The following is a 16,436-nucleotide window of genomic DNA, read 5'->3' as shown; positions in this document are numbered from 1 at the left end:
TAATAGGAGGAAAGGTCTTCAATTGACAACTAAGTAGAAGCCTGAGGGATAGGAATGAAGCAGTTGTTTGGAGGGTGGGGTATGGGCATTCCAAGTGGAGGCCACAGTAAGTGCAAAGGCCCTGAGGTGGGAGGGGTTCTCACTGGGACGGAGACAGGCTATAGACAGCGTGGCTAGAGCTGTGAGAGTGTGAGTGGAGTGGGATGAGCTTGGAGAATTTGGTAGGAGCCTGGCTATGGGGTAACTCTTAGGCCTTGAAAGGAGTTTGGCTTTTATTCCTCACAGTGAAATATATGTTTTAAAAGGAATCTCCTGACTACCCTGTTAGAGAATGTATGAAATTAAGTTCGGGGCTAAATGGACCCCAAGTTTCCTGTCTGGCTTCAGCAATACATGGCAATCTCCATGGGGTCCCCAGGAGCCGCCTTATTAACTGCAGACTCTGTATCAGCACTGTCTGATGGAACTTTAGGTAAATAAATAATAAATGTTCTAAATCTGGATTGTCCAATTCCTACTAGTAGCCATTAGCCACATGTGGCTATTGAACGTTTGAAATGTGGCTTCTGGGACTGAGGAACTGAATGTTTATTCTTAACTTTATGTAAATAACAACATGTAGGTAGTGGCTAGTGTAAAGAACAGTGCCGCAGAACAGCAGAACACTGAGCACTGAAAGCTTGGGGATTTTTACTCTGAATCCCGGAGCCAGGGCCTTCCCCAGATAGTGAGGAGGGGGAGAGGGTATACTGACCCCTGGGACATCTCCTAAACACCTCCCCGCCCACCCGGGGGCTCCGGGGGCACTCTGCGCTTCATCTCTCACTGGGGAAGCACGTGCACGCTGTTATGAGGCACCCTACGCGCGTCCTCAGGGAAGGCCTGGCACTGCGAACAAAGGTTTCGGGACCATTCTTTCCAGAACGCACCAGCCCCGCGCGCTCGCAGCCGCTGGCGCGGTCCAGTCATTGGCGGGAGAGGAGCAGCGGACCGCAGCGCCTCGCCCCACCTGCCCCGCGGCGGAGCCTTGCGGACACCAGCTCCGGACGGAGCACAGGTGGGCCGGGGAAGAAGGGGACCGAGGTACACCCAGCGAACGGGATTGGGGATTCGGGGACCCCTCGCCTCGCAGTCGCCTCTCCTTGGCAAGAATATGGGCGGGGGTGGCGAGGGCTGTCTCCCGCACCCGATCTGCTTCCTGGGCTTGCGGGCTTGCTTTCGCTTTGCCCGGGGCTTGGCTGGGCCTGGCTCACCGCAAGCGGCGGCGCGTCTCCTGCAGGTGGCCACTGAGTAGGGGCGAAGGCTGGCGTCTTTGGCCCATCAGGACCTCCTGTCCCTCACCCAAAGAACGCGTCCTCGGCTCCGGCCCTGTGCCCCGCGGCGCGCGTGGGTCCTGGCTGGCCGGAAGGCGCCCCTGACCTTGGTCTCTCCTCGGTGCCAGGTCTGCGCAAGGACCATGGGCGCCGCGCTGGGCACCGGCGCGCGACTGGCTTTCCTGCCGGGCCGGGCCTGCGGCGCCCTCCCGCGCTGGGCACCCTCCGCGCCGCCCCGCGGCTGCCATTCCAAGGCCGGCTTGACGCGCCCAGTGCTCCTGAAGAAGCGCGGATACGATGTCACCAGGAACCCGCATCTTAACAAGGTAACGGTCGGGAAGAAGGGGATGGCCCGAGCCGCGATCCTGTGGCGGGAGGGGAGAAGCGCTCCGCCCCCTGTGCCTGGGGAGGATCCTCCTGGGCGCCCTTCCAGACGTTTCCCGGTTTTGCCTTGCAGGGGCTTGGTGTGACTCGGTTTGGCTTTCTTCCCCACCTCTGCGTGGAGATAGGTGATCAGTAATTCGGGGAGACTAATTTCTTCTGCAAGATAGTATAGACTCGGTTAAAGTCCTTATGGTGGGTCAGACCTGGGATCGGTTCTCCCTTCTGATGCTTACTAATTCCGTCGATCTTGGGCAGTTCATTTTACTTCTCTGAGTATAAGTTTTTCCTTCTGCTAAAAAAAAAGAGAGAGAGAGAGAGAGAGAGAGAGAGAATTGTCTCAGAGATGTTGTGATCATTTAAAGAGATAAGGAATGGAAGGAGATTAGCATTGTACCTGGCATTCAGTGAGAATAAATTTTGGCTAAGGTTATAATATTTATTTTGGGGGAAAATTAATTTGAGATGGTACCAGGAAGATCTGGAATTATAGAACTTTTAGATGTTGAAGGGGCATCAGAAGGCCTAATTCAAACCTCTCCTTTTATAGGTGAAGTAGATAACAAGACAAAGAGAACTTGCTCAAGGTCACCAGCTAGTTAGCCCTGGCGCTGCCACTGGAATCTGGATATCTGGGCTTTGGTCAAGTTCAGCCCAATGTCAGGCTTCCCTGCATTAGCCTAAGAGCACATACATTTGTTTCTAGGAGTAGATCTAAGTGTCTTTGGTTCAGAGTATTAGGATTGAGAGAGATAGGATGGTGTTTAAACCCAGGAAGCAAGAGACCTAAATTTGAGGTCTGCCTTCCCCACCACCCCCTCCAAATTAGCTTGGGCATCTCAACTTGAGGCTCAACTTTCTCCTAATTAAAATGGATATTAAGATATATTCACCAAACCTACCTCATTTGGTTACGACAACCAAATGGACCATAGAATTTTAAACCATATTTTAAACTATAAAAAGTGCTTGATAAATAGGTAATTACTGCAAAATTAAAAATTTAATAATTGCTTTGACTTGGGGTTGTAAAATTCAAATGAGGCAAGCTTTATGGAAAAGTTTTATTTATTTATTTTTTTTTTTTGAGAAATAGGGATAGCTATATAGATGCTAAGTCTTGTGGTTATTCCCTGCAGAATTAATAGGGGCTAGGAAAAAAAATCTTTCTTCCAACCCCCACTTGTTATACTAATCCCCTGCCTTGCCTCCCCCCAAAATCCTTTGTACATTACTATTTTTGGATATTTAAGGTGTTTGCATTTTTAAAAAACTGCTCTGATAGAAATTGTGAGAAAACTCAACTCAAACTGGATTAAACAAAGGACTCCCTTAAAAATATCTAGAGGAAGGATTGCAAGTGAAGCTTGACCCAGCAGTCCAAACTGCTTCACAAAGGATGGAGGTTCTCTGGCTCTCTGCTTTACCTTTTGAGATGTTGGCTTCATCCTCAGGCTCCACACAGAAGAATCTTTCATCTCAGTAGTCTCACAGTCTCCCATCTCATTCTCACACCACAACATCAAGGAGTAGAGCCACATATTTTCTTCTGGTAGTTTCTGTGGAAGAGGAAGGGCACTTCTCTTTCTCTGAAGCCTCAGGAAATGAATCCTGTCTCACTGACACTGATTGGGTTCCCTTCCCACTCAAACCAATCACCACAATTTAAGCCAGTCAGCGCTCACCCCTGGGTTTAAAAGTAAGATTGATCCCACTCACACCAATGGCTTAGAACAAAGAAAGGAGGTCGTGGTCTCCCCAAAGTAAAATCTGGGGACTGTTGCCAAAGGCAGGGGGGATGGATGCTGGAGAATAAAACAACAGATTCCTACCACAGACTCCAAATAATTTTGGGAATAATAGACTTAAAAGTCCTGGCCCATTACCAACTCACTAATTGCTTTGTGAGTAGTTGAGAAAATAAAAGGAGAATTCAAAAGCCTTTTTTAAACCCTAGACTTGTGGTCCCTTAAAAGCATTCTTGTCCCTATCCCTTGTCCCTGATGCAAATTTTTTCCTCCCAAGTAATATAAATGGAATGTTGTCCATAAATCTAGGGACCTGACCTTTTCATGAGGATAAACAACACTTTTAATATATCCCTGAAGCCAGTGATGTTGGCCTGGGGTGAAGGAGAGTATTTAGAGTGATGCTGAGAGTTCCTGTTTGCAGGAACTCTTACCTACTATTGGGAGGGAAGCAATGAAGAGGGAGCAGCCCTGACAGGGAGCTTCTGCAGATGCCCTTCACTTCCCACTGTAGTGCGACCCTGTTGCTGTTCTGCTGACTTTCAGCACTCAGAATCCCCCAGAGAGGACTTGAAGCTTGGTCCTCTCCATCAGTCACATGGGGAGGCCTGTGCTGAGTTTAAACAGAACAGTGAGGTTATCACTGAGAAAACAAGAGAAAGGCAGCTATGAAAGAGTCATTGGTGCTGCACATAGTTGCTGGGTCTGTGGGTAGATTTCTCTGCTAGACTGTGAGCTCCTCCAGGGCAGGAATGAGTTTCATGAATCTGCGACTGGCACAGGGTAGTTCATGAAGAATCTAGCAAGGACACTATTAGTCAGGGTTCTCTACGGAAACAGAACCAAAGTGTCTCATGCAACTGTGGGGATGCTCGAGTCCAAATTCCCTAGGGCAGGCTGCAAGCTGGCAACTCCGATGAAGGTTTTTGATGCATTCCTGAGGAGAGGCTGACTGGCTGAAGTAGAGATGAAAATTCTCTCTTCTGACTTCTGAAGTCATCACTCCTCTCTCTCTCTCTCTTTCTCTCTCTTTTTACCATCAATGTGATTTATTAGCCATTTTTTTTATCTCAAAGCTTAGAAAAAACAATAGCACTCTGGTTGTAAAATTTGCTGTGTTTGAAAGATAAAAAAGAAGAAAGAGAGAAAATATAAGAAAACCCTAAAATGTTACTGAAGAAGTCAGACAAACCTCATCATTTGCTTTATATCATCTATTCATGCAATCCTAGTACAACTTTTCCACCAGGACACAGTTGAACTTAACTTCATTTTCAAATCACTTCTCTTTTTGAAGCCTTCAGCTGATTGGATTAAACATCTCTCATTGCTGAAGACACTCTCCTTAGTTGATTGTAGATGTAACCAGTCATAGTTGCAATCAGCTTACTTATGATTAAAGTCCACGAGATGTCCTTGCAATAGCAGTTAGGCCAGTTCTTCCTTGACCAGACAACTGGGCACCATTACCTGGCCAAGTTGACACATGAATCTAACCATCACAGGCACGAATATAAAAATTAACATTAAATTCTTGTAATGTGTTCACTAGATTTTTATCCCACTTTTGACAGATCAGGAGAGGCATTTAAGTTGAAGCTGGAGGGCAGAGGGTGGTCAAGCATCGCTGCTATTATGCAGCCACTGGTTCTGGTCCCAGCTCTGTCATGCCCTCGCCGTGTGATCTGTGATGAATCTCATAAGCTCCTGTGCTCATGTTACGCCACTCTTGTGAGGATCCTTGGAGATAACCCTGTGAAATCACTTTGAAAACTAATGTGCTAAATATCAGGTGATCACTGGGGTGGAAAGAGGTTAAGAGTCATAAACTGGGCCATAAAATTAGGTTAGTGGGTCTAATCAGTATCTTTTTAAGGAAATGAATTCAAATAGAATATAAATAGATCAAATGCATTGAAGATAATAAATATAAATATCGTACTAGGTTAACTATGTAAAATGCCATTTTTCACAATGGATTGTAGTAAAAAAGTGTTTTTGAAAGGCATTGTTTGCATCCAACATCCTCATCTTCAGATGAAGAGACAGACTGAGAAAATCAAGTGACTCCGCAGAGATCACCACTGGCTGTAGAGGTGGGCAGAGGCAGTGCCTCCTGATTTTCAGCCCACCGGGCAGTGATGATTCTCATTCACATCTGCTTTGACTGTTATAGGCATATTCCCGATGACGACAGCACTGGATCTAGTCGATTCCAGGGTCTCTCCAAGAGTCTAGATTTTCTGAATGATACAAATTCCCCAACACATCAATTTCTGTTTCCTTTTTTACTAATATACTGACTCGTCTAAAGTTTACATAGTGGCCTCTTTTGTTGTCCATGTAGATTGTAACTATAGGGTAAATATTTGATTACATCAAATTACTTAGATTAAATTTTAGTTAGATTAAATAGGCAACTCTCACACTGAATTTATAGGGGTATTTCACAAGCTGGTATCATCCGCATTTCGTACGTATAGAAAGTGGGCCCTCAAAATGTTTCTGGCTTCAGCTTACCTACCGCCTCCATTGGGAATAGCTGTCCTATTCCCCACCTGACAAACTGGACTTGAATCCCCTCCCGCGTATCTTACTGCTTTGGGTTTGCTTCCTTTTCACACTGAGCTGGTTGGTTTGTCTTCCCTACTGGACCATGAGGACCTTGAGGACAGAGACTTTGTCTTGTCACATGGCATTCTTTGTGTCTGACTTGAGGTGCTCAATAAATATTTGCTCTTTAAATGATCTCAATTTAGTCATGGCCTTTTTCCTCTCAACTTTATTAATGTTGCTACTTCACAGTTAGCCAGTGCTCTCAGGGCCTAGATAAATGCCTATATGTGGCCCATTTTGAAGGAAATACACCTGTTTGACCCCGATCTTCCCAGACTTCAAGGCGTAGTGGTGCGTCACTTCCCCCTTTGACCCAAGCACCAACAGTATTTTTTGCTACAAAGTTCCTCTGCCCTTTCACCTGCTTCTCTGCAGATAATCTCTGGAGCTTGATGTTCAGGGAAGGAATGAGTGAAAAGGGTGCTCAGTCAAATTACCATGATTCTGGATCAGCGCATTTCATCAGTGGGACCCTCTAAAACTGCAGGGCACCCACGGGTGACCACCTTCCCAAATGGACTTGAGACATTTAAGCCAAAGGCTTGGTCAGCACTTCAGTGTTGGCTGCACATCTGACGCTGCACAGGTTTCAGCCGAATCCTTTCTAATTTTGGTGGTGATTTATTAGACTCCCACACATCTAGGATTTGCCTTTAAATAAAGTATGTGTTTCTTTTCTGTTCCAGCTTGGCACTTGATCTTGTTTCCTTTTGGTACGGGAAGTCTGTCGTCTCAGGCTTTGCTCATTAATTAATCAGGAGATGCTTGCTGGGTTGTATAGAGAATTAAGAGTTTATTGGTGATGCTGTTTTCTGCCTTGAAGGCAGATACCATAATATTCCTTCCTGAGATCTCTGGTTCTGATGTGATGTAGAATTGGGCCTTTTTGAAAGAGAAGCAATGGGTTATTAAGTAGACGATAGTTCCATGAGCAGCAATTTACTTTAGACTTTGGTTTTTTTGTGCAGTGACTCAGGGCATTGAATCTCAAATACTGTTCAGATATTTTAAGAACCAACAAGCAGAGGCAGATTGATATTTCATCATTCCCTATCTAATACTGCTCTAGCTTTATGGGTTGGTTAGCATTGGTATTGGGCTTTGCTCTTGGAACAGCTAAAATAATTTGTATTAGTTAGGCTAAAGGTTATGCAGTTGTAACAAAGTGAAGCCTCAATACAGAGGCTTAAATGAGATAAAGTTTATTTTCTCTCAGGAACAAGACTTGTTTAAGCCTCTGTATTTGGGGTTCACTTAGTTACAATCACTTTTGTTAAAATTCCATAATTTTGTTAAAATTTCCACAAATTTCAAAGTTGTAGATATCACTTCCTCTCACATACAGTTGGCCAGAACTTGGTAGTATGCCAGGCTAGCTGCAAGAGAACCTGGAAAGTGTAATCTTTAGCTGGGCATCCATGTGTTCAGCTATAAATTCTGCAGTTTCAAAGAAAGGGGGAATAGATATTGGAGATATTGCCACAGAATGTTGATCTGAAACTTTCATTTTGTTATTCTGTTAAATTTTCCCTAACCTTTAAAATCCATCCATTTCTCTACACCCTCACTAACACCAGCCTTATTTATTCTGTCTTCTCATGTCTAGATTATGCAAGAGCCTCCTAGTTGGTCTCCCAACTTCTTGTCTCGTCTCCTTCAATCCATTCTTCTGGGTCCTTGGACCACTCCTTGAGAGCCATTGACACAGGCTAAATTCTTGGACACATCCTTGCCCCCTCCCTTTCTTTTAGACCCCGTATCCATCCCACCATCAAATCCTATTGCTTTATTTTAAGACTGCATCTGGAATCCAACTCCTGCTCGTCACAGGTCTCGCTCTGATCCAAGCCACCAACATCTCTCCTGGATGACTGCAATATTCTCCTAGCTTACTTCCTTGCTTCCACTTTCCTATTCTTAACACAACAGTCAGGGTGATCTTTTCAAAACTAAGTTTTATCCTGTCACTCTTCTGTTCAAAACCTTGCGAAGTCCATGTCCTTACAATGACCTGCATGACTTGGCCATCTCTGATCTCATCTTTTGGTACTTCTCTGTGTCACCCACTCTGCTTCAACCATACTGGCCCCCTTGTTGTTCCTACAACACTGCAGGCATGCTCCTACCTAGAGGCTTCACACTGGCTGTTCCCTCTTCCTAAAACACTCTTCCTCTAACATGATTAACTCTCTCACTTTCTTCAAGGCTCCTCACTTTTTCAGTTAGACCTATTCTGACCACCCAATAAGAAGTCATAAACAGTCTTTTTCAACCTTCTTGACCTTCCTTAACATGTGCTTCTTTTTCCCCATAGTATGTGATACTTCCTAACATGCTGTTTAATTTGCTTATTTGTTATGTCTCTTGTTTTATTGTTTGTATTTCTCCACTTAAATGTAAGCTCCATGAGGGCAGGAAATTTTGTCTCTTTGTGCACTGATATATCCCACCTACTTAGAACATTGGTACTCAGCAGTAACTGAATGAGTGAATCATTCAGAGAGACATCTGAGAGGCTCCTTCATCTCTTCCTTTCCCTTCAACCTCCCCTTTCACCAAAGTCCTCTTCCATCATTCTAGGGCCTCTCTGTCTCTCCACTGTCCCCATCCGTGGTGTTTAAACACCCAGGATCACCTCAGCTTGGAGTGCAGATAAATCTGGCACCAGCCTGGTGTGTCCAGAGACCCACCGTTAGCTACACAGGCCTGAGTGAAGACACCGGAGGAGCACAGCACAAAGACCTTGACTCCCTGTTTCAGCTCCAGTTCTACCAGCATTGGACAGAGCCCGGGGAAGAAAGAGGCTCTGTTCAGAAGAAACATGTGGTGGATGGGGGCAATTCTTGAGGCCCATGGAAAAAAAACCAAGGGGACTGTCAAGGGAGTGAACGAGATGTAGGAGCCCCAGCTTCCGTCAGCTTCTGTGACACCCTTAATACCCATCCCTCAATTTTGAGTTCCTGGATCCCCGATTCCTGCTGTGAATTCCTCTGATTCCCTCATTATGAAGGATCCCTGCTGAAGACAAGGGAAACCATACCAGGAAGAGCCTTATGTCTCAGGGGTCTGAAAATCAAGGGAACACGGGATGGGGGCGTCGGGAGCACAGGGGGTAGATTCACTGCTTCTGGAGGCTGAAGTTGATACTCAGAAAGTGTTTTCTCATGAGCCTGTTGTTATAAATGGTTGAATTGTTCTACAAAGAAAGTATATTCTGTGTTAAGTAAGCATGTGGTTGATCATTATGAAGACTCTTCAGAGATGGCTTATATTTATGAATGTATAATTCAAAATGCAAACTACTAAGGGGAGTCTATGCCCATGAGTGTAACTGTAAAAAGATATAACTCTGAAAAAAGGATTAGAAGTGAATATATGAAAATGGTTACTCTAGGGCAGTGTGGTTATAGAAGACATACCTTTTAATACAATTTTTTTTTTAAATGTTCTATTGTCTTTTCAATCTTAAGTTAAATTTCTTTGGAGAATTGAGCTTCCAGGGTCAACTAACCAACATTGAGACTGACTTTTGGGACGTGACCCATCTGTAATGTATGAGTGGCATGTCTATACAGTGGAAATCCCTCTGTAGCTTTTTTTTTCCGAGCTTTTTCTGTGTATAATTATCTTCTAGAGGCAATATGTTGAGATTCATGTAATAACAGATGTTAACTCAGGAACCTCTGCCTATTCTAAAAACAGTTGTAAGCATCAATATCTAGATTTTGTAAGCAGCAATGCTGGAGGGCAGATGTCATACAGAAATCACTTGTTGTCTGGTTCAGACCTGAGCCAATTGGCATATTAAGCCAGTCTAGATCTGAACTCTATATATAGAGTTTCTTGGGATACTTTTTCAGACTCCTCTCCAGTCTCCCTGTTTACAATTTCTTTTGGTCTTCTTTGGCTTTTATAAGCGCTGGGGTTTATGGCTTTATTTTACTTTGCATTTTTGTCATTTCTACCAAAGGTCTTTTTTGTCGTCAACTCTCTTCTTTCCAAATGCCAATCTTGTAGTGAAAGGGAGGAAAAAGGCCTTTTGATTTGTATGGCCATTGCAAAAGGATCACTAATGTGCAGCACTTTTGTTTGCAAAAATACGGATTACAGTCAGCTTCAAAAACCTTCACTTTGATGTGTAGCAAGTACATTGGGAAATCCTTTGGGGTGGTGTCCGACAGCCTCTCCAATATAGAGCACAAAAGATGCTCTATGATTTGTGCAATGAAAATGTGGCGGATATCCTAGGATTGGGGGTGCAGAGGTCAGTGGTTAAAAGCATGCATTCATTCTGTATCCAAAGGGTTGCCTGGCAGCCTAATTAAAACATAGTTCCTACCAAAAGGACACAGTCAAGAATCAAGTGTACCCAGTCATTTGAGGAGGATTTTGATGGAAAGAGCATCAGCTTTTGAGGAACTTGAGTAAAGGAAAATTAACTGCATTTGCTTTTAACAGTGGTTATTGAAACCCCTAGAGAAACTGTGGGGTAGAGAGTTGAATGGTTAGCAATTTGAGAATATTACTTTTTTATTAAGCATTTTGTCTAGATTCTGTTGTTGTTTGGTAGCTGATCTACATGAAACCCAGCATAATTGGTCCTGAAACATACACCCCTCTGGTGTGGGACCTTGGAGAACACAGATTCTGTTGGCGCCATCATTTTTTTGTTGTTGGTTTTCGTTTTCGTTTTTGTTTCTTTTGCTTTGCTCTTTCAGAAAACAGAAGGAAGGAGTCAGTGTCTGCACAAGTTGGCATATGATCTGAGTTTTGAGCTGCACAGTGACTTCCCCAACAGGAGAGGGGCTGCCAAGTCCCCTGGAGGCCAACATGGAGCAGGGCCTTCAGCACAGTGGACAGTCCATTCCCTCCTTCTCTAGATTCTGAAGGAGGTGTTTGAGGATCCCAACCCAGATCCCTGTTATGCTCAGTTTCATTTAGTAGTGGAATGCCTTATGGAGGAAAAGCAAGTAATAATTACAATAGCTAACATTTTTGATAATAAAATATGTGCCAGGAATTTTTCTAAGCACTTTATATACATTAACTCATTTAATCCAATACCACAACCTTTTCAAGTAGGCACACTTATTATTCTTTTATTACAGATGAGAAAACCAAGGCACAGGAGAGGTTATCTAACTTGCCCAAAGTCGTGCAGCTCATACTGGCAGAAATGAGTCTTGAACCCAGGCCACCTGGTTTAGGGCCTACACACTCAGCCCTGTGCACACTTTCAGTGTGCAGTGTCCTCTCACCAAGAATTAGTCCATAAAGTCTGATGTGCTATAGCCTTTCCAGGGTACTTACTAGGCTATTCTTTGCCGTGACCCTGGCCTGGGTATCCTTTTACTTCTCTGTGTGGGTGTTATTACTTCCTCTGGCGCTTTTAGAATCATAGAATTTCAGAGTTAGAGGAAACTTTAAAGATCACTGGATGTATTCTTACCCTCTAAACATTTGTAATTCTCCCAAGAATCATTTGTTTGCTTATTAAATTTATTCAGTAGACGTATTCTGAGTTCCTATTACATTCTAGGCATTGGAGACCCAGTGGTGAATATAACACTTCTCTGCCTTCGAAGAGCTTACAGTGTAAGAGGGGTAGGGATGGGCACCAGTTTGTAAGTGGGCAGTTTCAATTCAGTGGGTCAGTGCAATTGAGAAGTGTGTGAAGTGTAAGTGCTGTGGGAGCATGGAAGAGGGGCACAGAAAAGGCTTCCCACGTGGTACTGTCAACGCTGAGACCCAAATGGAAGAGGACAGTTGGCAGGTGAAGGTGGTAGAGGAGAAGCTTTCTAGGTCAGACATGAGAGAGAATGGCATCCTGAGAATGGGCCACCCATTGCTTTTGTGATTGAATGTGCAGAAATTGAGCAATTATAGGGGGCCCCATTTTCAGGAAGCTAAATAATATAATAAAATCTTTGATTCTGCAAATAGACTTAATGATGTATTTCCAGTAATTTTGCATTATTTGATTTTGTTGTTCTCCTTGCTTCTGTGTTGTGCAACTCCAGGGGCTACCGTTCACTTTGGGTTCACTTATCAGAATCTTCAGCATAATTTGGGGCTTAGCATCTCCACTGTCACCTCTGCCAAGCTGCCTTCCCTGATAATGCCAATGGAAGTGATTTCTTTATCCTCTATACTCCCCTAGCTTTCAGTTTATGTAGTCACATTTGGTCTCCATCTATATTTATTAGTTTTTATGTCTGTTTCCATTATTTGATGTTAATCTTCAGAGCCAGGACCCTATCTTATGCATCACATGGTCAACATGATGCCCTCTTCAGAGTATACTCTCAATAAAAATTAGTTGCACGAATTATTTTCACACTTTCTTCTTCTAGACACATCAGAAACCACTATGGTGAAGACTGATTAGATACCAACCCCATCTCCCATCTCTTCTGAAGACATGGTGAAAAGCTTGATCTGATAATATAAATTATTTTTGGATTGCTTCATGGGACTTGAGGAATTGTTGAAAGCCAAGAGAAACTTTTTATTCTAGCTATTTAACAGTGCAGCCAGAATTTGGGACTACATTTCTTTAAGAGAGTTTCCTGCTCTGATGCCATGCCAGGTGCACTTTATCTAGAGAGCAGCACCTTTAGGACGAGATTATTTATTTTCAGCCTTGCGGTACTTTAAAGACATTAAGTTTAGACCTGCTGTAACTAGCAAAAGGTTAAAGGATTGGGGGGAGGTGTTGAGGAAAGTAGTCAGCCAGCATCAATTGTGATCTCCCAGAGGCACAGCCTGTGACCAGTTATTTTAGACAGTAGAATACACTGGCTAAGTTCTAGGGATTTGGAGTCAGAAAAGTCCAAGTTTCCAGTCCTGGCTCTGCCATTCACTAGATGTGGAGTCTTGGGAAGGTTACTTCATTTCTGTAAGCCTCAGTTTCCTTATCTGTAAAATGGAGGTGATAATTAAAATAGGCCTACTTCATGTGTTGGTATAATGACTAAATGAAATAATGCATATAAAGCACATTGTAAGTGCTCAGTAAATTCTCAGTTAATCCACACCTGCGGTTTCTGTTCCATTCCTAACATAGTGTGAAACCTTGTGTGGACTGCAGAGGAAATCACAGACATGGTAGTGTTTAGACCTGGTCCTTGCCTTCTTACAGCATCCTGTTCAGAAGGGGAGAGGAAGACAGGAATCAAAACTCATTCTCCTTGGGCTTGGACTGCATCTAATCTTGAAAGACTCGATATGAGAAGAGTGAGTCAGGGAAGAGGCAGGCTGGCTGGAGACTTCAGTAATAGTTTCTCTGTACTCGATGAGCCCAAGCCTGGATGATCTAGACTTCTGTCTGAAAGAACCTTAAATAAAAATGTCTCTTAGCTGCAGAAAACTGAAGAGTCATTTGAAGAGCTTGTGCTTCAGGAGCTAATTCAAGAAGTTGAGGCTGGTGTTGGAAGGAGTAGCTGCCATCATCTTGCAGTTTCAGGAATTTCAAAATTTTGACCCAAAGTCTCAACACATTATAACCAAGATTTTTAAAACCAGCTCTGGAAAAATAAATCCCAGTTCAGCTGAATTTGTCTGCCTACCTACCTACTTACCTACCTACCTACCTTCCTTCCTACCTGTCTATCACTATATACTCCCAGTGTCATGGAATTACATTAGCAAGACAAGAGGATGTCTGTTATGGTAGTTTAGCACAAAAGTTAACATGTTGCTTCAAATCCAGCTAAATAGGTCACGGCCAGACCAGCTTCACCAGTCTGGCCGTCAGTCTGGCCACCACTGATAAGATAGTCCTATGCTCTCCATACACTCTACCATGGATAATTAATAAATATTTTAAATGAGCATCTCTCCCCTGTTAGAACTCAGGGTAAGCATTACCCAAAAGACTATTAAGAGGTCATCTTGACCAGCCCTTTGTCTTGGGGTGTGTAATATCCTAACTTGTTGCCACCATGCCAGCCTTTAAAGATAAGGTTTCAGAGACCCGGAGGGGTTGGATGTCCTGCCCAGGAAGTGAATGGCAGAGGGTGGCTCAGGTCTGTCTCTTACACCCACTGCCTTTGAGAGGTGACACTTTGCCTGTGATCCTGAAATAGTGCCTTGAATAAACCTCAGTAGACTTGGGCAGAGTGCTTTTGAGTCTCTCCATAGAAATGCAGATAAGGTGCTATTAAACATTGTCCTGTGTTGCAAACCTAAACACCTGCTGATGTGGCATCCGCTGTCGCTCCTTGTGTGTCCATTTCTGATGAATGGACGTGTTCTCAATTCAATGCCCACCTTCTTTTTTTTTTCTTTTTTCTTTCTTTGCTGTAATGTGATCTTCAGGACAATCCATGAACTGTTTGACAGAGAGCTCAGCCCTCCTGTCATACTCTCCCTTCTTATCGCTTTGGTTTTATTTTTGGTCTTTTCTTTTTATTTGTTTTGACTAGTTAAATCACTTAAGGTCGCAAGGACAGTGAATAGTAATGCAATTGTCTCCTGATAAAGCAGGAATAGAGTTGGATGGTGTGAAGAGAAACCTATTAACAGCCATTTTTAGAAACAGGCTTTGACATTTGCTAGTTAGAGCTGAAAGATTTCCCCTGTTCTCACACTCCAAGAGCTGGCAGCAGCTTCTCCTCACGTCTGAGGAACCTCAGAAGCTGCCTGCTCATGCCTGTGGGAGGTGATGGCCTGGGTGTCGGGAGAGGGATCTGCCAAGCAGAGGAACAGTCCTGCCTCGGCTGCAAGGCTGGAGGGTCCTGAGCAGCCTCAGCTGTTCTCCTGTTGACTGAGTCATTCAGTGTTCTGTGACCTTCTGTGGGTCAACTGGACACAGAGTCAGCTACATCCTCTGGGATACATAATTGCTGAAATAGTTATATTACAAATAATAGTAGGAGACACTTACGTAATGCCTGTCATGCCAGGTACTCTTGTAGGTGCTTTGCATTTATTATTTCTAAGCTGAGGAAAACTTGTGAAGAAGGTGAACTTTGCCTATAGTTCTCCCTCACCTCCTGTTTCCATGGCTCCTTCTCCCTTACTGATCTCTATACAAAGCATGTCTTGAGGGTCTTCATGGGTCTCCTAGGCTGCCTAGGACTGCCCACACAAGATTACATCAAAGATAATGGCATTTGGGGGGACATAATACATTCAAGCTGGCACACACAGTAAACTTGACGGTGTGATCCCTTTCCTTATTGATATATAATCTAGTAAGACAGACAGATAGTGAATAAACAAAATCATAAGGATGGTGTTGGTGGTACGGAAGAAATAAACAGGGTATAGTGTGAGAGAGTAACAGGGGATCTACTTCAGATGTAAGGAAGACCTTTGAAGAGATGATATTTAAGAAGAGACCTAAAGAAAGAGGAGTCAACCAGGGGAGAAGCCAGGGCAAAAGTGTTCCAGGCAGAGGAAACAGCATGTATAGGATCCAGAGGCAAGAAGTAGCTTGGCCTGGAAGGTTCTGGCAATTGACAATAGGCATCCACTAGGTGTGAGGAACCTGGGGGAAGACTGCATAAATCAGGTTGGAGCGCACTCAGAGGCTGTGGGATATGGGTTGGGCTTCATCTTCTTTAAAAAAAGGACACTGTTAAGTGGTTCTAAGCAAGGAAGTGACATGATCTGATTGACATTGATCAAAGATCTCTCTGGCTGCTGTGTGGAGAGCAGATCAGAGGGAAGCAAGAGTGGAAGCAAAGAGACCAATTGAAGGCTATGGTAGAAATCAGAGCAAGAGAGGTTAGTGGCTGGATTGTGGGTGGTGGCAGGGGAGAAAAGAGAAATAGTTGGGTTTGAAACAGGGTTTGAAGGTAGAATGGACAGGATGTGTCCCCCTGTGTCCTTTTTCAGATGCACCAGAATTTGGTCTGTATCTTCCCTCTTGGTTCCCCATGCAGCTGCCATCACTGTTTATGCAGTCACTTCTTGGCAATAATAATGGAAATGAAATATTTGTGTTTTTTCTTTCGAGTTTATGAAGTACTTCCTGATCACAGCCACCTTGTGAAGCAGCATTATTATGTTTATTCTGTAGGGGAGGAGACCTGGGCCAGAGAGGTTGAGTTGCCTATGGTCCCCAGATAGTAAAAGGCAGTGGCAGGACTCAATTCCAGACTCCCTGAGTCCGTCACTGATTTATTCAACAAACATGTATTGAGCAGCTGTTGTGTTCCAGGCACTGTGTTTGTTTCTAGAGATAAAGAGATGAATCAGTCATTGTCCTTGCTCTCAAGGAACTTAGAGTCCGGAGAAAAAAACATCAGCTTATGTAAGCTCATAAATGTAACACAGCATAATGGGTTTTGTATTAAAAGTATGTTATTAATAATGCATCTAAGTAATTTTTACCTTGGTGGGGAGAAAAGAGGGTGAGATGTTTCTTAGA

At 43.7% G+C, this 16,436-nt stretch overlaps 1 protein-coding gene across 2 annotated transcripts in view; it reads left to right on the top strand.

Annotated features, from left to right (window-relative positions):
* The first annotated feature begins 874 nt into the window (after window positions 1–874).
* Window positions 875–16,436, top strand: part of ME3 (malic enzyme 3) — a 199,913-nt gene continuing 184,351 nt past the window's right edge. Inside the window, exons 1-2 of one of the 2 annotated variants that reach the window (XM_037840991.1) lie at window positions 875–1,057; window positions 1,442–1,639. In XM_037840991.1, coding sequence (XP_037696919.1) covers window positions 1,457–1,639 — 183 coding nt within the window. In that variant the 5' untranslated portion in view covers window positions 875–1,057; window positions 1,442–1,456. The other variant, XM_037840992.1, reaches the window with a different exon arrangement.

The sequence above is a fragment of the Choloepus didactylus genome, chromosome 6 (genome assembly GCF_015220235.1).
Source record: "Choloepus didactylus isolate mChoDid1 chromosome 6, mChoDid1.pri, whole genome shotgun sequence".
In the NCBI taxonomy this organism is placed as follows: Eukaryota; Metazoa; Chordata; class Mammalia; order Pilosa; family Megalonychidae; genus Choloepus; species Choloepus didactylus.
The sequence above is the reverse complement of the archived record's forward strand: the minus strand, read 5'-3'. Positions and strand labels throughout refer to the sequence as shown.